The 25,095-nt window shown below is 46.6% G+C and overlaps 1 protein-coding gene across 10 annotated transcripts in view; it reads right to left on the bottom strand.

The window, feature by feature from the left end:
- The window catches only part of RNFT2 (ring finger protein, transmembrane 2), a 98,869-nt gene that overhangs the window by 32,529 nt on the left and 41,245 nt on the right, over window positions 1-25,095 (bottom strand). For 9 of the 10 annotated variants that reach the window (XR_007406281.1, XM_049102094.1, XM_049102095.1 and 6 more), the window contains 3 exons: window positions 10,574-10,723; window positions 9,239-9,304; window positions 9,023-9,124 (listed from right to left, as the gene is read on the bottom strand). Coding sequence is in view for 9 of the 10 variants with exons in the window: in XM_049102094.1 (XP_048958051.1) it covers window positions 9,023-9,124; window positions 9,239-9,304; window positions 10,574-10,723 (318 nt within the window). In the remaining variant the exon portion in view is untranslated. Of the gene's footprint in view, window positions 1-6; window positions 7,302-9,022; window positions 9,125-9,238; window positions 9,305-10,573; window positions 10,724-25,095 lie in introns of those variants that run through there. The other variant, XM_049102093.1, reaches the window with a different exon arrangement.

Genomic DNA, 25,095 nt, shown 5'->3' with positions numbered 1-25,095 from the left:
GTGGGGACAGCAATCAGTAGGACTGGGATACTTTGCTGAATGCCGCTATGTGCCAGCCTCGCTCCTAGGAGCTGGGAACATAGCAGTGAACGAAATAGACGACTCCTGCCCTCATAGAGCTTGCACTCTTGTTGGGGAGATGATGGGCCAAATCAATCTCCAGAATTTGAATACATTTGGGAGTATATCAGTGATAAGTGCTGAGAAGAAAAACCTGGGGGGAGTGGGTAGGGAGTGCTTGGGAGGGCTGCTGTGTTCAGCATGGTGGGCCAGGAGGATGTCACTGAATACCGACATCCGAGTGAAACCTGAAGGAGGGTAAAGACTGAGGCCTGAGGATCTCTGGGGAGAGTGCTATAGGCAGGGGGAATGGCTTGTGCAAAGATCCTGAGGCAGGACTATGCCTGCTGTGCTGCTGAGCCTGGGGCTGGAGGGTTATTTGGCAGGCGATGAGGCCTTTGGCTTTTATTCAGAAAGAAGTAAGGAGCCATGGTCGGGCTTTGAGCAGAGGAGTGACCTGAACAGGATTTGCATGTATGTATGTATGTATGTATGTATGTATGTATGTATGTATTCATGACAGATACAGGGAGAGAGAGGCAGAGACACAGGCAGAGGGAGAAGCAGGCTCCATGCAAGGAGCCCAACGTGGGACTTGATCCCAGGACCCCAGGATCACGCCCTGAGCTGAAAGCGGACGCTCAAGCACTGAGCCACCCAGGTGCCCCCAGAATTTGCATTTTTAAAAGAGCCTTTAGCTGCTGGGTTAAGAACAGAGCTCAGGGGTTAAGAGGTAGACAAGGAGACTGGAAATACCAACGAGTTTTACCACTTTTTAGCCACTGGACAAATGACTCAACCTCCCAATCCCTCAGCTTCTTCATCTGTAAAATGAGAGGTCAGGTGAAGTTGAGAGAATCCCCTCTTTTTGTAAGTAAGCTCAATGCCCAGTTTAGGCCTTAAACTCATGACCTCAAGACCAAGAGTCGCATGCTCTACTGACTGAGTCAGCCAGGAACCCCCAAAATGCAGTTAAGAGTACTCCACTCATAAGAAGACTGATGCTCATTAAAAGTGTTTAGACACGAAAATGAAAGAGAAAGAGAATAAAGACAGATATTGTTATCTAAAAAAAAAAAAAAAAGCGTTTAGACATAACAATTGAAGGCAGTATATGATCCTCAATAGGAGCCTGGTTGGGGGTGAAGCCTAGCTATGCAGGATATCTTAAAGACAATTGGAGAAAGCCATATATATGCTATATAATACTATGATATACTGTATTATTATAATATATTATAATATTATGTATTATATTACATATAATACATAATACTATATATACTAGATAATATTTTACACCAATTTTAAATTTTCTGGGCATGACGGCGGAATTACAGTTACGGGAGAGAATGTCCTTGTTCTTCAAAGATGAACACTGAAATATTTTGTGATAAAGAATCAAAATGTCACCAACTTATTCTCAACTGGTTAGGGGGAATATCATTAACATCAAGAAAAGACAAATGTAAAATGCCAATGATTAGTGAATCTAGATGAAAGATAAAAGGGTGTTCATTCTACTATCCTTTTGCTCTGAGGCTTTGCAATTTTTCAAAAGAAAAGCGATGATTTAAAATGATAATATGAAAATCCAAATACAGTGTTTCTTAAAAAGTTTTAAAAAATTAAATTAAAAAGGCACTTAGAGCCCTGCCTGGGAAACACCAAATGTGCTATAAATGTTGGCTATCACATAGTAAGAGTTATTATTACATTATATCTATTTATCTGTCCCTCAGTGCCAGATTGTAAGCTTGTTGTAAAGTGTGTAGTAGGTGCCTACTTGTAAACAGTGCTCTAAAGGAGAGCTCCATTATCCTCTATGCAACAGGGGACCAGTCTAATCCTGGAGGTAGTCAGGAAGGCTTACTGGAGGAGGGCACACTTGTGTGAAGGCCTGAAGGATATTTAGGAGTTAAATGGGTGAAGAGAGCGGGTAGGGATAGTGCATTCCAGGCTGAAGAGAGCAGCTGTGTGAAGCCCCTGAGATGGGAAGGCACTGAGGCACACAAGGATGGCCAATGTGGCTATAGCTGGAGAGTGTAGGGAGTGGGCGGCAGGGGGTGAGCAGGCCACAGAGCCTTAAGGGCTGTACCTGGACTCTCACCACGGTCTGAAGGGCAGGACGCAGGGGTCAGCAGGCCCAGCAACTTCTCTAGACTCCCATCTAGGGCACTCAAGGCCCTCCATAATGGCGCCCTCTTCTCTTCCTCCTCCTCCTCACCCTCCCACCCTGTCTCCACCCCAGGGTAGCTGATGTCACTGACACACTGGATGACTTGCAATGCAAAGCTCTTCCATACTGCTAAGCCTCTGGGCAAGCTGTAATGTCAGTCTGGGATGCCCTTATGGCCTTTCTCCATCCTTAGCAGCCGGTAGGTGCCTACTCCTCTTAGAAGACTTAGCCCAAGCCATCACACCTCCCCTGCTCCGGGATGTACCTCCTCCATGCCATACAGTGCCCAGCAAAGCTAAGTGCTGACTGTGCCTTTCCCTTTCAGGTCCCTCCTGGGGAGGACCCTCTCACAATATCACACTCATGCCTCTACAATGATCCGCAAACTCATCTATCTTGTTCACCACATTAAGGGCTTCTGGAGGGCAGGGACCATGCTGCCCACAGGGTCTTGAGAATGTGGCTGACGCTCAGTAAATGTCTGCTCAACAAATGAGGGAGACTTAAACTGGTTCCCTGGGAAAAGGAGGTACTTACATAGAATAAAGCAACACAAGCCCTGTTCACATGAAGCTCAATACCTGAGTCAGGTGAATGGGAAAGGGGCAGCTTTTCATTCTGTCATCCATAAAACATTCATGGAGGCTCTCACAGGTCTCATTCAGTAGTTTTCAAATATTTTGGTTCCAAGACCCTGTCTTTACGGTCTTAAAAATCATTGATAATCTTAAGGAGCTTTTATATATGAGGGTCAAATCTGGCTATATTTGCTGTATTAGAAATGGAAACTAAGCTCTATTGAAAACACAAGACTCCATGAACTCATGAAAATGAAAAGGAACACCAGGGGTTTCCTGGGCTACACTTTGAGAACCACTCTTCTAACTGCTCCTTTACCATTTGACATACCCTCCGGGTGGCAAACTTCATGAGAGTAGCAACTGTTGATGTGTTCCCAATGCCCAGCCCTGAGCCTGCACAGACCGGGGATTCCATAAATGTAGCTGACAAAGGAATGCCTTCCCAGGTAGGTCAGGTGGGAGATTCTGGAGATACCAGGATGGTTCATACCTGGCTCTTGCCCTCTGGGAGCTCACAGTCTCCTTCTCAGAGAATGAGGCAGGATGGGATCCAGTGCCAAATAAAGAGGTTTGAAGAACACACATCAACCCAGGAGTCCAGCTGGAGAAGGTCACCATCTTGGACCTGCCCCCAGCATCTGGAGAGAAGGACTAGACCCTATAGAGGGAAGGGAAGGAGGGGCCCCTCATGGGCTTGGAAGTGTAGGATCGGGTGGGTTTATGGTCAGTGGGGAAGGCAGGTGGCATTGGGTCACTGACTGTTTCCTGGCTGTGCCTCCTGGAGCACAGAGGTGGGTGAGGAGCCCCTGGTGTCACCCTCCCCTCCCCCTGAGTTCCATCCAGACTCCCCAAGTCTTGCTCAAAGATTTGGAGCAGATGGGTAAAGTGAGATAAGAGATCTTATCTTGGGACAAGAGCCCCCCAAACCACAGTAGCTAACCCCCATTTGAGTGAGAGAGGGCAGCTCCTAGCCTGGCACTTGGTGTTTGGTGTGAACTGAGAAAAAAAGGAAGCAGCCAGGCCAGGTCTAAGTGGATGTGTTCAGGTGAGGAGTACAAGTAATGATTAGTCATAGGCCTTATCCTTCACTGAGCACAAATGCTGTGCCAGGCACTTCTAATGTCCTTTATGTACAGTCTCATGACAGCTCACAGAGCAGTGAGACTCAGAGAGGGAGAGCCACCAGCCCAAGGGCACACAGCTGCTAAGTAGTGAGGCTGGAATTCAATACTTCAGAGATGTGGTAAGCTGACTTCTATCATGACTCCCAGTAATCTTCTCCTGGGATTCACACCCTGTGTAGCCAGTCCCCTCCCCTTGAGTGTGGCTGTACTTAGGGACTTGCTTCAAGCCAACAGAATAAAGATGGGACATCACTTCTGAGATGAAGTTACAGCAGACTGTGCCTTTCATTTTGTTCATACTCTTCCTTGGGCTTCTCACATGTTCACTCTGATGAAGTCAGTGTGACAAGCAAGTTGAGGTAGCTTTTGGCCACAACAGTCAGCGAGGACCTGAGGCCCTTGGTCCTACGGCCCACAAGGAACTGAATCCTGCCACCACCATGTGACTGAGCTTGGAAGCAGATCCTTCCCCCAGGGTTATGGGAGCCTGGCTGTTATGGGAGCCTGGGAGAGGCTCTGAAGCAGGGGACCCAGCTGTGCTGTGCCTGGATTCCTGACTCCTGGAAACTCTGAGATGATAAATGGTAGTTGCTTTATGCCACAGAGTGTTAGAGTAATTTGTTATGCAGCAATGGGTAACTGATACAAGAGGTATCTGACTTTACAGCAAATACTCTCGCCCATTATGTTCTATGATGCATACTGGTCACACATAGAGATTATGGGAAGGGGTGTTTGTAGCACTTGACTGTGAAAATGACATTACTGAAAGTGGGGCTTCTATCAAACAAGACACACACACACACACACACACACACACACCTCCTAACCACAGATCCTCTTTAATCACACAAACCCAGCCAGCTTTGTCCAGATTTAGAATTAAACACTTACACTGAGTATTGGCCTTACAGGCTATTCTTTTCAAAACCCATACACAGATATACATGTCATCTCATTGGACTATATATAAGAGCCTGCAAGTGGCTCAGGGCAAGCATTTTCATTCCTGGGTAACAGAGGACACAGAGGGTTAGTGCTGCAATGACATGTGTTGCTCAGGGTTGCAAAGTTGGTGCTGGGACGTTGTCACTGCTTGGAAAGTACCTGATGCGTAAAAGCAGGGGTCGAAGAGTCAGGTGTGGAATCTGATTCCAGCTCAGCTGTTCATTCACTCCTTGGAGAGGATGTACATAAGCTTAGCTGAGCAGGAATTTCCAGGAAAAGGGCTCTAATCTTTTAATGCAGCCTAGAGGGCATCCCAAAGCCAGAGGCTGCATCTGGTAGAAAGGTCCTGGCCTCTGAAATCCAGGGCTCTGGGCTGGAATCTGGTTCTGCTGCTGAGGAGAAAGGAGCCCTCAGGCAAATCTGGCCTTTCTCCTTGCTGAGCTCACCTCCTCTGTAAAGAGGGTCACTGTTTCCCCCACAAGGTGTCTAGAAGGATGGAAATGGCTAAGGCCTGCTATAAAGCATTAAGTGTGAGACACCTATAAGCACAAAATCAACAGGAGTCACCATTCCCTTGCCCTCTTTCCTTTATGTTATCAATACTCAAACAAAGCAAAACAAAAACAAAACAAACTCATAGTGATGAGGAACTAATTGCACCTTGACTTTCCTCTGTGGAAAGAAGTCCTTTAAATAAGCCAAGTTTCTGACTGTGTGTTCAGCACGCCCTTTCCTTGATCCCCCGTTGCCTGGCAGGAGGCAAGCCGCAAATACTTGTGGAATGACTAACTGGGCAAGTGCATCTGAGTGGAGAGCTCTCACCTCTGGGCATGCTCAATGCCTGCCTGAGTAGCTTCCCAGGGTCTGATGGGTGGGGGTGGTGGGGCAGAGAGGTGGGACATGTGTGTGAGTGACACACTGTGCTTAATTAGATGCCCCTTTGAAGGGGAGATAGGATGTTCCTTTAGCCTGGTGTGCTCTTCATCTACCCACTCATTAATCTGTCCTGTTCATCTAACCATCCATCCGCCCATCCATCCATCCAAAATTTACTGAGTCAGTACTGTGATTCTGCTGCTAGCTAACAAGACAGCCATGGTCACCACTCTCAAGTTTGCTTACACTTTAGCAAAGAGGAGACAGGCCTTCATAACCAGTTGCCCAATTAACTAGCTGACAACTGTGATAATTGCTATGAAGGAAAAACACAAGGATCTCTGAGGCCATACCGCTGGGAGCACCGGCTAGTCCTGGGAAGCAGAGTCAGGGAAGACTCTGAGGAAGAAACATTTGACTCATCATTCAAAGCACTCAGGAATTCATGAAGCCCTTTTACCTGTTGAAGTCATCTGTGCTAGTCCAGGCCCAGCTCCCGGCAGCAGAGCGACACTGGCTTGGCCAGGACTGTGGGTTCCAACCACTGCTGCATGTGGCCAGTGCTCCTAGATCTAGGACAACCCTCCCAAGAATTTGAATGCAGCTTTGGGAAGACGTCATGGTACCAGGAGAAGAATGGCAGAGAAACAAACACAAGAAGGCTGGGAGAGATTGCCAGAAAGGAATAAGGAAGACTTTCACCTTGATATCATGTTCAAATAATTGCTGCCACTGAGAAGGCTCTACAGATGGCTCTGAACCATGTGAAAAGATGCTCAAGTGCACTTGTAATTAGGGAAATGCAAATTAAAACTGCACTGAGATAGCGTTCGTCACCTGTCAGATTGGCCAGACTCAGAGAAGGCTGGAACATGCAATGTGTTGGTAAGCGAGGGGAGCAAGAGGTCACGTCAGGCTCCGCACTGGGAGTGTAAACGGATACACTCTTTATGAAGGGCAATTTAGCAATATCTGTCAAAACCGTATACCCTCTGACCTCATAATTCCACCACTAGGAATTTATCTACCAAGAGCTTGCTGCACATGTGTGAAATGGAATGTGTGCCAATAAGAGCCGATATGTATTGAACACTGACCACATGCTAGGTGTAGTTTTAAATGCTTCACTTGCATTAACTCATTCAATCAACACGATGGGCCCAGGCAGGTGCTGTAGATCTCCCCACTTCTGACCTCTCAGGACCACCAAGCATTGTAATAACAGAAGATTATAAGCTACTTAATGCCCACCCACAGGAGAATGATAAAACCAATGATGGTCCATCCACAAGGAAATGCAAAGAAGGAGCTATTTCTTAAGATAGAGTTTCAGGTCAAAGAGGAAGGATGCAGAACACAGCTTGGGGAGAATATGCTACAACATGGGTCTTTCTGAAAATGACACATTTGCATGTGTGTGTGCATGTGTACATATGGGTGTTTAAAGTCTATAAAGCATATCTATGAAGATATAAAGGATACTGTGGAACTGGGAGGACGGTAGGAAGCTGGCCACCACTTTCCTTTTTGTATCTTTAAAACATCCAAAAAAAAAAAAAAACCTTTTAATTTTGGAATAATTTTAGACTTACAAAAAAGTTGCAAAGATAGTGCAGAGAGTCCTTGTCTGACACCCTCATCAAGTTTTCAGTGCCCCAGTATCATCAACTGGCTTTTCTGGCTTTATTTTCTAAATCAAAGCCAAGAAACCCCCATTGAAAACAATACTAACCACTAAACTCGGGACTATATCTGGATTTCCTCAAACCAGTTTTCCTCCTTATGTCCTTTCTCTGTTCCAGGATCCAACCCAGGTCCCATGCTGCACTTAGTCCTCCATGACTCCCTGCTCCTGAGTTCCTCAGTTTGAATTCTGAGTCATGCAAAGATAGTCTCAATTTAAAAATAAATAAGGGGTACCTGGGTGGCTCTGTTGATTAAACAATTAATTGTCTGCCTTCAGCTCAGGTCATGGTCCCAGGGTCCTGGGATTGAGCCCTGTGTGTGTGTGTGTGTGTGTGTGTGTGTGTATACATATATACATGTGTGTATCAGGCTCCCTGATATGTGTGTGTGTGTGTGTGTGTGTGTATGTATACACACAATCCCTCCCCAGGCATGGATTGCCCAGCTAGTCCTGAGGAGTCTGCTTCTTGCTATCCCTCTGCCCCTCCCCCTGCTTGTGTGCACTCTCTCTCTCTAATAAGTAAATAAAACCTTAAAAAAATAAACAAAAACCTCCTAGCATCCCCAAACAGCAAAATAAGAAGTTTTGCTGGTGCTAAAAAAGGACCTCACCTCCTGCCCTCTGAACCCGGAGGGTGGTGGTGGTGGTCATCAACGGAGGAGCATCTGTGTTCCCATTCCTGCCAGTGTGTAGGCTGTGCCTCCTGCAAAAAGCCTTCCCAACCTGGAACTCATCGCTCTCTATCCAGGTCCCGTGGGATGCTGCATGAATCTCTCTTACACAGCACTTATCACTGCCTGCCTTGTTTCATAGTTATTTATGTATGTGTCTGTCTCCCCAAGGAGACCGTGAGCTTCCAGAGGAGAGAACAGGGTCTCTGTGCCCTCTGCCTCCCCTCCCCGGTATCTGACAGGATGCTTTGACTCATACATCTGCTGAATTGACATCTTAGCCCCTGATGTCAGGAGCAGGAGGAGGGGTACGTTGAGGGGGTAACCAGTACTTACTGCTATGGCTTGGTGACCCACAACTAATAATGAAAACAAATGGTAATAGGAATTATGATGATGATAACAATTTTATCAAGAGCAATTTTTATGGGTGAATAATTCAAATTTGGTTCTTTCATAGATGATCTCATTTAATCATAATAATAGCTCTATGAGGTAAATACATATGATGCCCATTTCATAAACGAGAAAAACCAAGGCTCAGGAAGATGGAGTGATCCATCCCTGCATGGTCCAGAGTGCCACTGGGATTCGTACTCAGACTATTCTGACTCTGCACCATCCCGAATTTTTCATTTTTGACACTTGACTGATAAATCCAAGGTTCAGAGAGGTGAAATAACCTGCCCAAGGCCACCCACCGAGTAAGGGGAGAACTGAGATACGAACCCAGGTCTGAATGACTGACTCCAGTCTTCACCATGTTGTTCCCAAAGACCCATCCCAGAGCCCCATAGTTTGGTCCTGGGGTTAATCACATGGGACTTCTGCATGGGACAGGGCCCCAGAGGCACCCCCAGCTTCAGGCCCCAATGGTTCTGCCTGGCCCTGCTCACCTGGCACATAAGGATCAGAGGCTCTCGGAACTCAGCCTGGCAAATGGCACAGGTATCGCCGGCTTCTGTGCACTGCTGCCCAGTGGCCCGGACGCCGTAATTCTGTTTGAGGGAGGAGAGAGAGAGAAATCCAGCTGTGGACCCTCACTGGAGCAATGCCCTCAGATACACTGTGAGATCCATTCCTGGCTCCTGGTTCTTTTGAAGTTGGCTCACCTGAGAGGTGCAGAGAAGTTTCAGGGCTTTCCTAACTCCGCCCACTCGACCACAGATGTCAAATGACTGAAAGGAGAGGAGAATGATTCTTGAAAAAGTGTCCAAGGGTTGTTCAGGATCTCTCTCACCACCCCCAAGCAACCCCCACTGACGCCTCGTCTTTGATGACAAACATTTTCAGGGCACTCTATCCCATTTGGGCTCCTCATTCCCATCAGCTTTGCTTGGCATTCGTCTTGCTCCCTATGTCAACAGTCTTCCTTGCTACCTGGCCAGGATAGCAAATACATGACACGCATATTGCATTCTCCCCTTGCCAAGCCCAGCACAGGCATTGCTAATTGATCACAGCACTCTTCTTCTGAGCCCACTCCAGTCAGGCACTACCAGTTAATCAGAAACAGTAGGCAAGAGAAGCCCCAGTGGTGGACAGGGCATGGATTGCCCAGCTAGCCCTGCTGGGAGGAAGGGAAGGGAAGAACACATGCATTCCCCCAGGATTCTCTAGAGCCAGAAATAGGGAATGGAGAAGAGAAGGATGTGCTTATGGTTGGAGCGGGGGAAACCTGATTGGTACCCATGATGGAGAGAGAAGTACTGCATCCTGACTTACGGACCTGAGGGTATGTATTTGAAGAGGAATGGAAACAAGTTTGGGGTAAAGTGTTGTCTATGGGTAAGAGCTCTGGGCTTTGGAAGCAGACTGCCCAAGTTTGACACTCACTCTGTTATCTTTAGCTGAGTGATGCTGGGCAAGTTGCTTCTTTCTGAGCCTCCATCTCCTCACCCATAAATATGGAATAATAATGGAAATACATGAAGGGAGAGCATATGGTGAGCTTTATGGGCAAGAAATTACGGTGGATTTAACCGCAAAAAGGAATGAAGTATTGATATATGCCACCACGTGGATGAACTTTGGAAACATGATGCTAAGTGAGAGAAGCCAGACACTGAAGACCACACAGTGTAGGATTCCATTTATGTGAAATGTCCACAATAGGCAAGTCCTTGGAGACAGAAGGCAGACTGGTGGTTGCCAGTGGCTGGGGGAGGGTAGTGAGCAGGAATGGGGAGCGATGGCTTAATGGGTACAGGGTTTCTTTTTGGGGTGATGAAAATGTCTTGTAACTAGAGGGTGGGGGTGGTACAGTCCTCTGAACCTGCTCAATGCCACTAAGCAGTACACTGTGAGGTCATTAGTGGTTAATTTTGTATTGTGTGTATTTTATTTCTATTAAAAAGAAAAGATTCCAAGCTCCCCACTCGCCCCCAAGGCCCAGAAAATGCATGAATCTTCCTTGGCCTAACCCTCCAGCCCCCGGCCCACCTCACCTTGCAGAGGCTGTAGAGAACAATCAGGACCCCTCCTAGGAAGTAGCTGTTGGAGGAGTCATCTCCCATGATGTATTTATACCACAGCTGGATGGGGACGAGCGATCGGAACAGCTGGCTCAACTCCTCAATGACCAGATAGAACTTTCCCTGCAACCACACAGAAAGCATCAATTATTATTAGCTGTAAAGACCCAAAGGACCCTGACGGAGGTCCCCCAGCCTGGGCAGTAATGACGTTCCAGGTCACAGGCAGGCCATTAATCAGCTTTGGAAAGCACTCAGACCTGCTCCTAATGGGTTTGCGATATGGCTGGGGAGACGTGGCCCCTGCCCGCTGCCTTCACCCACTGCCCACCAGCCCTGAGGAGCAAAGCTCTGAGGATCACATTTCAGGGAGGGAGAAACTGGACACTTCTGTTGGAGTATCGGTTGGTCACTCCCTAGTGCCTGCTGTGGCTTTGGGGGCACAGTCCCTGGCCCCACACACAGATTGCCCTTGCCTTGAGGGCTGAGCCTGCCCTCAGTGCATGGGCAGGGTGGACAATAGGACACAGGTAAGGGCAGGCCTGGAAATGTGGAGGGGATATGCATTCTCCTTCCCAGCTCTACCCACCTACTGTCTGCAAGGAGGCAGGATGACACCTGGGCAAAGAAAGATGCATTTGGGGCTAGGCTTGAAGCTTACATGTAAGCTGCAATTTCACGAGCCCCAGCTTCCTTATCTACAGAATGGGAACCACATGTCCTATCTTACAGGGTTGCTCTGAAGATTCTCTGAGATAAATGGGAAGAGCATCTAGCACTGTGCCTGGCACGACGTGGCACTCAACAAATTCTATTTCCCTTCTTCCCTTTGCCCTTGGACAAGTCCCTCAAGCTTTCTGTGGCCTGAGCTATAAAAGGAGACAAAAATAACTCCACCCTGTTGGGTCTAATAAAGTTAAACGAACATCTACTTATGCCCCAGCAACTCTCCTTCTAGGCAGGTACCAGGGAGAAATGAAAATATATGTCTGCTTATGTGCCAGTAATCAGATAGCAATTCTATTCATAATAACTCCAAACTGGAAACAGCCCAAATGTCCATCAGTGGAAGAATGGATAAACAAATTGTGGCATATTTATACAATAGGATACTGCTCAGCAATAAAGATGAACAGATGACTGATACACGCAACAGCATGGATGGATCTCACACGCATTACGTCCAATTGAAGGAGACGGTTATAAGATAATACATATTGTACAATTCTCACTTACACGAAATCCTGGAATAGGTGAATACTAATCTGTAGTGATAGAAATCAGATCCGTGGCTTCCTGGGGTGAGGAGGAGGACTATGAAAACCATCAAGGAACTTTTGGGAGTCATAGAGATATTTTATAATGTGATTGGGGTGCTGGTTACACAATGGCATACATTTGCCAAAATTCATTGAAAAATACGCTTCAAATCTGCGCATTTTTTGTATTTACTGACTTATTTAGTTTTTTTTTTATTTAGTTTTTAAAAAAGATTTAATTTATTTGACACACACAGAGAGAGAGAGAGAGAGAGAAGCAGACTCCTCGCTGAGCAGGGAGCCCCCATGTGGGGCTCGATCCCAGGACCCTGGGATCATGACCTGAGCAAAGAAAGCAGGTAGATGCTTAACCACTGAGCCACCCAAGCACCCTCATGTTTTGTATTTAAATTATACCTCAATAAAGTTGATTAAAACCAACATAGAAAGAAGAAACCATCCCTGCCTCATGCATGCATAGCCTTAGAAACGTGAATAGCATTTGCTCCAACAATTCTGTTTTTAGAAATTTATCCTAACAAAATAATCAGGGATGTGCACTGAGATGTGTAAGAACAGTCACTGCAGGATTCTTTGTAACAGTCCAAACAGAAACAAGTAAGTTAAATGTATAACAAGAGGGTGTGATTATGGTAAAGATCCTAACAGAAAGCCATACAGCCATTCAAACGTTACCTTGAAAAATAACAACTTGACTGTGAAGAAACCCAGCACCTATCATGTTAACCAAGGGATCAAGATTTACATCTTCAGCAGTAAGTTACACTGACAGCACAATGTGATTCACTGATAACATAGTATCACCTCCGTGGTGAATTCTGGTCAACAATTTATAAAACCTGAATTGAGTCATGAACTAATAGGAGACACATTCAAATGGAGGGACGTGCCGCAAAGCAATGTCCAGCACTCGGGCGCCTGGTGGCTCAGTGGTTGAGCGCCTGCCTTCAGCTCAGGGTGTGATCCCGGGGTCCTGGGGTTGAGTCCCACATCGGCTCCCCACAGGGACCCTGCTTCTCCCTCTGCTTATGTCTTTGCCTCTCTGTGTCTCTCATGAATAAATAAAATCTTTTAAAAAAAGGTCCAGCACTCTTTGAAAGTGTCAAGGTCATAAAAGACAAAGGCAAGATCAAGGAATTGCCAGGTCAGAGAGGATTAAGGAATAGCGCAGATGAATGCAACACAGAATCTTGGATTTGATAATCCCTGGACTATGAAAGACATGTTAGTGGGACAACTGGCAAAATCTGGTAAGGTCTGTAGTTTCGTTAATAATAAGGGCAATGATGTTAATTTCTTGGCTTTGCTCATTGTTCTGTGATCATAGTGGATGTTAACAATAGGGGGAGCTGGGTGAAGGGCACGTGAGGACTCTACTATTTTCGCAACTTTCGCTTCAGTCTAAAATTTCAAAAGGTAAAAAAAAAAATAATTGTGGTGAAGGATATCTCTTGACTCAAGGAAATATTCAAATAGTTCTGAATGGGAAGGATATAAAATACAGAAACACTTATTTTCTTTGTGTTTTTCTGCCTTTTCCAATTCTTTTCCTTTTTTGTACTGAGCATATGAGATGTTCACATTAGAAGGGGGAAAAGGTTATAAAAACATGTTGCATATCCATCAAGTGGATGATGTCTGGGATGACGATAGAGATGTTACCTCCACCCCATGATATTCCATCTTGATGGGTGGGGGAAGGGGACTCTTTGAAGCAGATGTGCCCACATCTCTCAGGCCCAAGGAAGGGCATCCAGTTGTCCACTCGTCCCAATGCCTGACCTAAGTGACTGTACGGCTCCGTCCTCATAGTAAGGACCCTTTACCCTCTCCAGACTCCCACCAGTTCTGGACCCCTGGACATATGCCCCAGAGGGGAATGCTGGTTCCCTCTGCAGTCTGTGGGAAGGTGGAGAACTAAGGTATGAGGTGGGGGTGAAGTGACTAGGTAAGTCTTCTAAGACCCATCTAAGCTAAGCTTGAAGGGCTCGCTACTCGACCACCAGCCTCAGCACTGTCAAGGAGTTGGTTAGAAATGCAGAATCTCAAACTTCATCCCAGACCTGCTGGAACAGGACCTGCAATGTGACCAGTTTCCCAGGCAATCTCTGTGCACATTCAAGTTTGAGAAGCCCCGTTTTAGTGGATAAGTAGGAAGCAGAATAATGAAGGAAATGTAGGGAGGATGAGGACGAACAGGTGTTCTAGAAGCCCAGAAGTGACAGAAAGGATGGACAGTGGCCCCATGCCATCTTGGTGGGCAGCCTCCTACTCTGTATGCCTGGCCTCACGGTGGGTGAGGACATGGCCATCTCATGAAAGGTCCTATGTCCCTGTGTCTTGGGAAATCCCTGTAGGCTGGCATCTAGCTGACTCTGGGGACAGACCCTGCTATTCTCCCCTCTCAGCCAAATCTTACACAACCAGCCTGGCTTGGTGGTCAAGAGTGTAACCTCAAGAGCCAGATAGCCTGGGGTCAGATCCTGCCACCCACCACCTTCTTACTACTGCTTTAATCCACCAGAGCTTGGTCACTGTCTTTGGATCCCTAATTCTCAAATTCCATTAGTTGTGGGCTAGTTCCCTGGTCCAGGCCCCAAGCTTCCTACTTGCCCACTAGTGGGTGGAGATCAGAGGTTGGCAACATTTTTCCACAAAGGGCTAACTCATGAATACTTTGGCTTTGTGGGCCATACAGTCTCTGTCACAACTATTCCTCTCTGCTTTTGAAGCACAAGACCAGCTTTAGACAGTAGGTAAATATAGAGGCATGGCTAAAGTTCCAAAAAAACTTCATTTACAAAAACAGATGTCAAGAGCATATTTGATTTGTGGCCTCTGGCTTACCAACCCAGTTCTAAAATGCCAGATCCTGGACAGCCCTGGTGGCTCAGCAGTTTAGTGCTGCCTTTGGCCCAGGGCGTGATCCTGGAGACCCGGGGTCAAGTTCCACGTCGGGCTCCCTGCATGGAGTCTGCTTCTCCCTCTGCCTGTGTCTCTGCCTCTCTCATGAATAAATAAATAAAATCTTTAAAAAAATAAAATAAAATGTCAGAACCTGGATAAGTCAAACCATGGTGGGGACTCCAACACATCCCCAGAATTTCAGAGCAGGCTCAGGTACCAGCTTCTTGGCCCTTCCTTCTGTTACTTCACTATGCAGACCAAAACTCTTCTTCTGCAGATGGAATACCGTCCCCTACACTCTGGAGAGTGAGCTAACACCTGTTCATCGTCTAGGTGTCAGCCACCTGTCACGTGCTATGAAAAGACTCCCGCAAGTCCTTAGTTAGATCAGGTGCTCCTGTTAGACCCACTAAATCACTCCTTCAGAGCACTTCTCATAATAGCTAGAAAATTATTTTAGTGTCTGTCTCTCCCACTGGACTGAGGCCCATAAGCATAGAGATGATCTGTCTCCCGGTCATGTTGCCAGCATCTAGCAGAGAGTTGATACTCGTTTAATAACTGGGGACCTTTCTGGGGCTAGAGATTCCACCCTCATTACTCATGTCAGCTCCTCAAGTTCACTGATGGAGAAGGAGAGGTGGAAGAGAGAACTTCTCTTTAGAAGCAAGCACCGATGTCACAGAAAATAAAGGGAGCGAGTGTCTGTGTGGCACCATGCTAAAGGTAGCAATTAGCTGCTGGCGGGGGGGGGGGGGGGGGGCAGGCCACTTGGAGAAGGAGATACAACCACCAGGGAAAACTGGGCATATCCCAGTGAAACCATCTCTCTCTAATTAAGCAGCTTTGTAATTCCAGGTTTCTTGAGCATGTTATTTCTGACGACCACCAAATGGAATGTGTGGTTTCTCTGGGGTGTCAGGGAACAAGGAAAGTGATCAGATTGTGAGTCTGTCTGGCCCCCCTGCCACCCGTGAAGGGGAGCAGGAGCAACTGCCATGGGACCAGGGCGCACGAAGAGTTCTCTGCTGGGATTCTGAGAAAGGGGGAGGCTGGAGCAACAGAGATGGGAAGGCGGATTCTGAGCTGACTTCCATACTGCCAGGATGGGAGGGGGGTTACCCACAAAGTGACATTGGAAACAAGGAAACAACAGAGGGCTGACTCTGGGAGGGGGTGGTGGTAAATGCAGGAAAGCAGGCAGCGGAGAAGCAGAAGAAATGAACAGAGGAGAATTTTTGAGAATGCACCTAGGTGGGAAAGGGGATTTGAAGAACTTTGGGGGTGAGAGGTGACACATAATCAGATAGTTATTAACATGGGGATCCCTAGGTGGCTCAGCGGTTTAGCACCTGCCTTCTGCCCAGGGTGTGGTCCTGGAGACCTGGGATCAAGTCCCACAGAAGGCTCCCGGCATGGAGCCTGCTTTTCCCTCTGCCTGTGTCTCTGCCTCTCTCTCTCTGTCTCTCATGAATGAATAATAAAATAAAATCTTTAAAACAAAAAGATAGTTGGGCAGCCCGGGTGGCTAAGTGGTTTAGCGCCACCTTCGGCCCAGGGCCTGATCCTGGAGTCCTGGGATCAGGTCCCACGTTGGGCTCCCTGCATGGAGCCTGTGTCTCTGCCTCTCTCTCTCTCTGTGTCTCTCATGAATAAATAAGATCTTTTTAAAAAGATAGTTATTAACAGTGTAATATATAAAGAATTGGGTGGACAGGGATGAAAGATCTTTTTCTGAATCAAAATTCATAATATTTATAGTTTTGCCTGTTTATGAATGTCTTTCATACATATTTCTCATCTACAGAAGCAGAACAGTACAGAAGAAGTTAAGGAACGGGATTTGTGACTCTAAGATCAGATCTGTACCTACTAAATTGGTTGATTTTAGACAATAATTTAATGGCTCTGAGCCTCAGTTTCTTCATCTGTAAATGGGGTTGAATATATATATATGTATATATATACATATATATATGTACACACATTTACAAATATATATACATACACACACATATACACACACACATAGTGGTGTGCAGGCAAACCAGGTATCTGGAATACAACCAAATAAGGCCCTGATTTGTGTGTTTGTCAATTTCTGTGGTGTAAATATTCCCACAAGGGCCATTTTAAGCTGCCAAGGGTTTAACAACTGCTTGCAAGTTTCTTGAACATTTAACCATTGGCTCTGGCAAGCCAGTGCAACCTGGCAAATGAACCTAAGACCCAGATATCCAGGAAGGCCTCAGTATGTGACAGGAGCCAATAAGGACTCTCATGATCATCTGAGGTTATGGGCATTATTACTGCTGACTTCTTTTGGAGATGAGAAACGTGAGGTTCAAGAGAACTAAGGGCCACCAGAAGGAGGCTGAGGTGCTGTCTGGGACTTCCCAGCCTGGGCCCTGTCATACCTGGCAGCCTCCATGGCCTTCCTCTTTGCTTGGCCTTCCTCTTCCTCCTACAGGTTGTGAGAAGCCCAGGCTACAAAGAGAGACCACGTGAAGAGGATTTATGTATATCATTCTGTGACCTTCTCGATGAGGTGACATTTGTGCCAAGATGTACAGAATGATGTACATAAATCCCGTTCCTTAACTTCTGTACTGTTCTGCTTCTACCTATAAAGAGGAAGAGGCTCTGAGACTATAGGTTGGAGAAAGAGGCAAGGAACCCAGCCAACAGTGAGAACTCAGGTCTGGGACACAGGAGCCTGGGCAGATCATTCCAGCCACTGTAGCTGATGCATCGCACCTGTGAGTGAACAGGTGATCTCGGATGATCCTGCCCAGTAGACACCACGTGGAGACCAGCTATCCCGGGCATACCTTGATAGAACTCCCAACCCATGGAATCATAAGTGATAATATCATGGTATTTGTTTTGAGCCAAACAACATAACACAAAACAAACCCAAAAAAACTAAAGTACTTATCTAAGGCTATTTAGCTGGTGCTGTGGATTGGATCAAATCCCCCACCAAATCCCTATGTAGAAACCTAACCCCCATGTGATGGTATGAGGAGGTGGGGCCTTTGGGAGGTTATGAGGCTGGAGCCCTCAGGAATGGGATCAGTGCCCTTATGAGAAGAGACAGAGCTTGCATGCATGTGTGCTCTCTCTCTTCTCTCTTCCTCTCTCTCTCTCTCCCCCCCCCTTCCCCTCTCTCTGCCCTATGTGGGGACACAAAAAGAAGATAGCCATTGGCAAGCCAGGAAGAGGGTTCTCATCAGGAAGAAATCAGCCTTGATTTTGGACTTCCAGTCTCTAGAGCTGTAAGAAATAAACGTCTGTGGTATTTTCTTAGAACAGCCTGAGCAGACTGACACAGGGAGCACACAGCCGGCCTGTGATATGGATGCAGGTCTTCTGTTCTATTGATCGGGTTCAAATCCCAGCTCTGCTACTGTCTAGCTGTCTACCTTTGGCAAGGTACTTCCTCTCCCTGTGCTCAAACCCCTGCAATCATCTTGATTGTCCTCTCTCTGATAACCAACATCCAATCCATCTACAAATCCTATTAGAAACAGCTCTTTGCTTCTGCTTGCCCCTGTGTCCTCGTCCTTCTATGTTTTTTTTCATTCACACGGTATCTAAAATGAGCTTTTCAAAATACGAGGCAGATCAAATCATCCCTGAGCTTGAACCTGTGAAAAATCTGTTTCACTCGGAGTGACATTTGAAAGACTTGCCATGTCTTCCAGATCCTGTAAGATCTGCTCCCTGCCCACACGTGTGATGGGGCCCATTTCTCAAAAAACAAAACCAAAAACAAGCCAGGCGCAGGCCTACCCTAGGGCCTTTGCACTTGCTCTTCCCTCTCCTTGGAGCACCCTTCTTCCTGAGATCTGCCAAGTTGGCTCCCTCACTTCCCTTACATCTTGGCACAAATGTCACCTCATCGAGAAGGTCACAGAGTGATGTACATAAAGCAACACCCCTGCACTCCTTCCCCACTTCACCCTGCTCCTTTCCACCTTCTTTATTCTGCTTTCATGTTCTTGATCGTACTCACCCTCTGACACAGTGTATACTTCTGTGTGATGAGAAGGTAAGCCCCTGCAATATAGGCTCTGTGTCTTTCTAGTACTTATTTCTGTCTGCAGAAGCTAGAATGGTGGTTGGCATCAAACAGGATGCTCAGTACATCTCCGCTGCATGAGGAAGTAGGCCTCAATGTCCTCCTCATACATAAATGGATGTAGTAATAATATATCCCTCAAAGGGTTGTGATGCTAATAATAACAAATATATACACTGAGGGCTATTTACTTGCCAGGTGTTGTTCTAAGCACTTTGTATTAATTTATTTGGTCTTCACAACAACCTGGGGGACAGGAGATCATTATCCCTATTATATAGAAGAGTAAACTGAGGCACAGAGAGGTTAGGTCTGTGCCTCAAGGTCACACAGCTGGTAGGTGGCAGAGAAAAAGTTTGAACCCAGACAGGCTGGCTCCAGAGGTCAGTTTTAAATCCTTCCTGGTCAGAAAAATAAGTCACATGCAGAAAGAGCTTAAAACAAGGTGTGATGTGTCACAGTATTAAAATACTGGGGGCGCCTGGGTGGCTCAGTTGGTTAAGTGTCTCTGCCTTTGGCCCAGGTCATGATCCCAGGACCCTGGGATTGAGCCCCAGATTAGGCTCCCTGCTCAGTGGGGAGCCTGCTTCTCCCTTTCTCTCTGCCCCTCTCCCTGCTGTGTTCTCTCTCTGTGTATGTCAAATAAATAAATAAAATCTTTACAAACATAAATAAAATAAAATATTTCTATTAGTATTATTCTTCCAACTGCCTGTCAGCTAAAGGAAGCTCATTTTGGAGTAAAGAGCTAAGGAAAGACGTCACAGCCACTCTGGGTGCTGGCTGACCCATAGGCCAAGTTTCCTGGGTAAGTCTGGTATGTGGCTGGCAGCCAATGTTTGCCAGCATTTTTTTAAAGCTGGCTAAGGGCTGGTTAGCACTCCAGGACTGTGCCAAAAAAGCCAGCCACGATTCTATGCGGAGAAAGACAGCTGTGCCTCCTAGGATGTTCCTTGGGGAAATCTGATTATTGAAGATGCCCGCTTATAACTTTCCATGGCTCCCCACTGCCCTGAGGACAAAGTCTACACAGCTTATCCAGCCCTTTCCGTGTGGCCCTGTCTACACTGGAGCCATATGGCCACCTTGCATGTGCATGAGGCTCCTGCTCACTTCTGCACAACCTGGTCATTTCCTTCCCCCATCTTACCTTGCCATTCTTTCCCTGAGTTTCCATGGATCACCTCCCCAAAATCTATTCTGCTTCGGGGGAGAGCTTGTGATTGTGCCTACTGTATAGGATTCCCACAAGCATCCGAGTAAATCAGTGTTTCTCAGAACATGGTCTGGGACCCTGATGGTTCCCCAGGACCCTTCCGGGAAGTCTGTAAAGTCGAACTATTTTCATAATAACACTAACACATTATTTGACACCTTTGCTCTCTACCAAGTATACATTGGAGTTTTTCCTAAGGCTTATGACATGTGATTTGCAACAAATGGGAAAATGCAGGGATCTTCTCTTGAGCCAGGTATTAAAGAAATCTATAAAAAAATAAAATGCCTCTCTTCTCAGTAATTAAAAAATACAATTATGTTCCATTAAGATTATGTTATTAATGTTAATGTGCAATTGGCTGACTATTTTTAATTAATTAGTATTATACAAAGATCACAGTTCTTTTTTAAAGCTGTATTTATTTAAGTAATTTCTACACCCCACATGGGGCTCGAACTCATGACCCTGAGATCAAGGGTGGCATGCTCCCGAGTCAGCCAGGTGCCCCAAAAAAGTCAGTTTTAATTTCTATGACAGTGAATGTGGATAGCTGTGACTCATGTAAACAGAAGCTCCTTCGGTTCTCAATACTTCTGAAAAGTTTGAAGAGGGGGCACCCAGGTGGTTCAGTGGATGAGCATCTGCCTTTGGCTCGGGTCATGATCCCATAGTCTTGGGATTGAGTATTGCATCAGGCTCCCTGTAGGGAGCCTGCTTCTCCCTCTGCCTATGTCTCTGCCTTTCTCTCTCTGTGTGTGTCTCATGAATAAATAAATAAAATCAAGGAAGGAAGGAAGGAAGGAAGGAGGGAAGAGAGGAAGGGAGGGAAGGAAAGAGGGAGGGAGGGAGGGAGAGGAGGGAAAGGGAAGGGAAGGGAATGGGAAGGGAAGGGAAGGGAAGGAAGGGAAAGGGAAAGGGAAAGGGAAAGGGAAAGGGAAAGGGAAAGGGAAAGGGAAAGGGAAAGGGAAAGGGAAGGGAAAGGAAGGAAGGAGAGAAGAGGACCTGAATCAAAAACACTTGAGAACCTTCAAGAAGGACCTGGCACAGAGTAAGCACTCAATAAATATTACATGTTTCTCGGACTAGACTGTGAGCTTCATGAGTGCAGAGAATCATATCCTGTTCACCACCTTTCCCCTATGCCTCATCAGGGTGGGTCCCTAGTTGCTGGATGTCACCCTAACCTTTCTCATCTACTTCCTTAGTCCTAGAATCCTCAACTTTGTAACTGGATGCAGAACTACCTTGAACAAAAGACTGTATCTTCCAGCTTCCCTTGCATCTAGATGCCACTTTGGTCACTAAGATAAAGTATAAATGTCATGTGATAACTTAAGACAAACTTTCACCTTATTCTCCCCCCTTTCCTCCATCCTGCTGTCTGGAACTTGGACCTGATGGCTGGTGTTCTAGTTTCCATTTTGGACCATGAGCAGAAGTCCCATACCCTAGGATTAGTGAAGCAATGAGCTGAAAGGTGTCACATTACTAGGTTTAGGTTGCTCACCTTTGGGTTTTATGTGAGAAAGAAATACACTCTTTTTACATTTAAGCCACAATTATCTTGGGTTCTTTGCTGTTATTAGCTTATTCCAATTCTAACTAATATGGAGGCTTGGCATCTAGTAGGTGATCAACAAATGTTTATTGAATGAATGGATAAGTGAATGAGTCAATGGGTGGGCTCAATGGTCATGGTTCAAACAGCTAGGTTTTTCACAAGGGTAACTCAGAGAGAGCCCTAATGCTGAAGGTGCTAGGAAGTGAGGGTCTGTGTATAAGGAAGTGTTTATAAAACGGTGAGGCTGAAAGGAAGGACTTGTCCAGTGCACCATGTGGGAAAGACATGAAGTGCAGAAGGAAGAAGGGCTGTGGCAGTGGGTGCAAGTCCCAGCTCTGCCTCTTCCAAGCTGGTAAGGCCCTGGAGTCTGAGTGAGTACAGTGGTGAAGAGCACAGATGCTGGAGTCAGATGACTTGGACTTGAATTCAGACTGTCTCTTACCGACCAACCTAGGGTAAGTCACTTCATCCCTCTATGCTTCAGTTTTCTCAATGGTAAAACGGACTAAAGGTAATACCTATCTCCTAGGGTGGCTGGGAGGATAAATGAGCTACTGCAAGTAAAGCACTGAGTCAGGTGCCTGGCACATGAGAGCACCACAGCCCCTGCTATCAGTCTGGCAAGTATAAAACATCTTTCAGACAAAATGAATGAAAGCTTCATTAAACAGGATGGCAGTGGATGAGGAAGGCAGGATGGAAAAGAACTGATTGTCATCTGTAAACATGTGTAATGGGAAATGGTGTCAAAGCACCAAGTTGGAAGTCAGATAGTTGGGGGTGCATCCTTTGTAGCTGTGTGGCTTTTGGGCAAGATGCTTTCCCTCTCTGGGCCTCGATGTTGTTTTGTGTGTGATGGGGGTTTTGACCCAGCTCTGACATTCTGGATTTCTTTTTCTTTCTTTTCTTTTCTTCTTTTTTTTTCTTCTTTCTTTCTTTTCTTTTCCTCTCTTTCTTTCTTTCGTTCTTTTGTTCTTTCTTCTTTTCCTTCCTTCCTTCCCTTCTTTTTTCTCATTCTTTCTTTTTCTTTCTTCTTTCTTTCTTTCTTTCTTTCTTTCTTTCTTTCTTTCTTTCTTTCTTTCTTTCTCTTTCCTTTCATTCTGAATTTTTTTTTTAAATTTTTTTATTTATTTATGATAGTCACACAGAGAGAGAGAGAGAGAGAGAGGCAGAGACATAGGCAGAAGGAGAAGCAGGCTCCATGCACCGGGAGCCCGACGTGGGATTCGATTCCGGGTCTCCAGGATCGCGCCCTGGGCCAAAGGCAGGCGCCAAACCGCTGAGCCACCCAGGGATCCCTCATTCTGAATTTCTAAGCACTGTTACAGGAACTACTGGTAGAAGAGTCTGTATTGTAGTGTCACTTTGGCTGTAAGTGATAGAAAGCTAACTTGAAGTAGGTTAGAGAAAGATCGTGTTGCACTGGTCATGAAACTGTAAAGGCAGAGGTGTTTTGGTTCCAGTATGGCTAGGTCCAGGAGTGCAAACAATGTGGCCAAAGATGTCTATTTTTTTTTTTTTTAAGATTTTATTTAGGGCAGCTCCAGTGGCCCAGCGGTTTGGCACCTGCCTTCAGCCCAGGGTGTGATCCTGGAGACCCGGGATCGAGTCCCACATCAGGCTCCCTGCATGGAGCCTGCTTTTCCCTCTGCCCGTGTCTCTGCCTCTCTCTGTATGTCTCTCATGAATACATAAAATAAAATCTTAAAAAAAATATTTTATAAAATCTTAAAAAAAAAAAGATTTTATTTATGTATTCATGAGAGACACAGAGAGAGAGAGAGAGGCAGAGACACAGGCAGAGGGAGAAGCAGGCTCCATGCAGGGAGCCCAATGTGGGACTCCATCCCGGGTCTCTAGGATCACACCCTGGGCTGAAGGCAGGTGCCAAACCGCTGGGCTACCTGGGCTGCCCCCAAGCCAATACTCTTAAAGCTTTAACTCCAACATGAAGAGAGATCTGTTTCTCCCTGGACCCATTCACCAAAGGAATAGCAAGCCTCCATCTTTGCATCTTTGGAACCCAGCTCAGAGGACAAAGGAGGCCACTGGCTTCTATGATTGGTTGGGCCTGGTCACATGGTCAGGGTGGACCAGACACCATGGCTGATAGCCTTATCAGAATTGCAGGGGAAGGGGGATGCAGCTCCCCCAGCCATAGAAAAGGGGTGTCAGGAAAAGGAGGCTGGAAAGCTTCCCCGAGCTAAAGCTAGCACAAGGCCACACGAAGTCCTTGCAAAGCCCTCCTTTCCCATGGGGGGAAATAAGCAGGACTTGCATCCAGCCTCCTGGGCTGGAGGGGCCCCGGGGAAGAGCAAAGAGCCCCTCAGCTTGCCGTATGGTTTCCCCACATTTGCTTTGCTTGCCCTGAACTGCTCGTTAGCTTCTTTTTTTTTTTTTTTTTTTAAGATTTTATTTATTTATTACTTATTCATGAGAGACGCAGAGACACTGGCAGAGGGAGAAGCAGGCTCCATGCAGGGAGCCTGATGTGGGACTTGATCCCAGGTCTCCAGGATCACGCCCAGGGCTGAAGGCAGCGCTAAACCACTGAGCCACCGGGGCTGCCCTGCTCATTAGCTTCTGATCGCGACCAAGATGGAGACTTCCTGCTCCGAAATGGGCAGGCAGAGCAGGAGGCCTGTGGGTCTGCTATGATTGGAGGCTGCACGGTGACCACAGAGCCCTTCAGAACAATACAGAGAACAGCGACCTCTGAAGTGCTGTGCCATCCGTGCCTGAACTAGTCTTCTCCATCTCAAGAAGGCTGCCAGTGGGGACGGCCCTGGAAAGTGACTTCAGAACAGCGAGGAGTGGTGGGAGGGAGAAGTGTTGAGGGAACAGGGGCTGAAGGAAGGCTAGAGGAGGGCAGGAGATCATGCAGGAGGGGAAAGGAGCAGAGAGTGATCTCCTTATCAAGCACTTAGCATGGGCCAGGATTTGCACGTCTGCTGTTTCCCTGGTGGCTAGTTATGGCCCGTTCCCATTTCCTGGATGAGAAAGCTCAACAGAGAGAGGGAGGGAGGAATAGATTGTGGGAGACTAAGTTCCTTGGGAGAATTACAAGAGGGAAGAGAGAAGAAACCAGCAGAAAGAGAACTAGAACTGGCTCACAGTTGGGTGATGAAATTTCTCTTTGGAACACTTAGTACCTACATGCTGCCCCAGACTCCGAGAACCTAAGGAGATGGACCCTGTTATCACCAGTCACAGTTAAGACGTGACGAAACATAGGCTCAAAGCGGCAAAGCAGATTGTTCAACTGCTAGACAGGGGCAGGGACAGGGTTCAAATCCAGTCTGACTTCCCATGCTCTGAGCTACTAGGATGCAGACCCGAGGAGTTAAAGTGAGAAACAAAAGATACAAGATGTGTGCATGTGGGGCCTGGGAGAGAACTGAAAAGGGATGATGGATGTCAGAATAATGGGTGCCCTTGTCAGGG

This window comes from Canis lupus, chromosome 26 (assembly GCF_003254725.2).
Source record: "Canis lupus dingo isolate Sandy chromosome 26, ASM325472v2, whole genome shotgun sequence".
In the NCBI taxonomy this organism is placed as follows: domain Eukaryota; kingdom Metazoa; phylum Chordata; class Mammalia; order Carnivora; family Canidae; genus Canis; species Canis lupus.
Note: the sequence above shows the minus strand (reverse complement) of the source record. Positions and strands in the feature narration are given on the sequence as shown.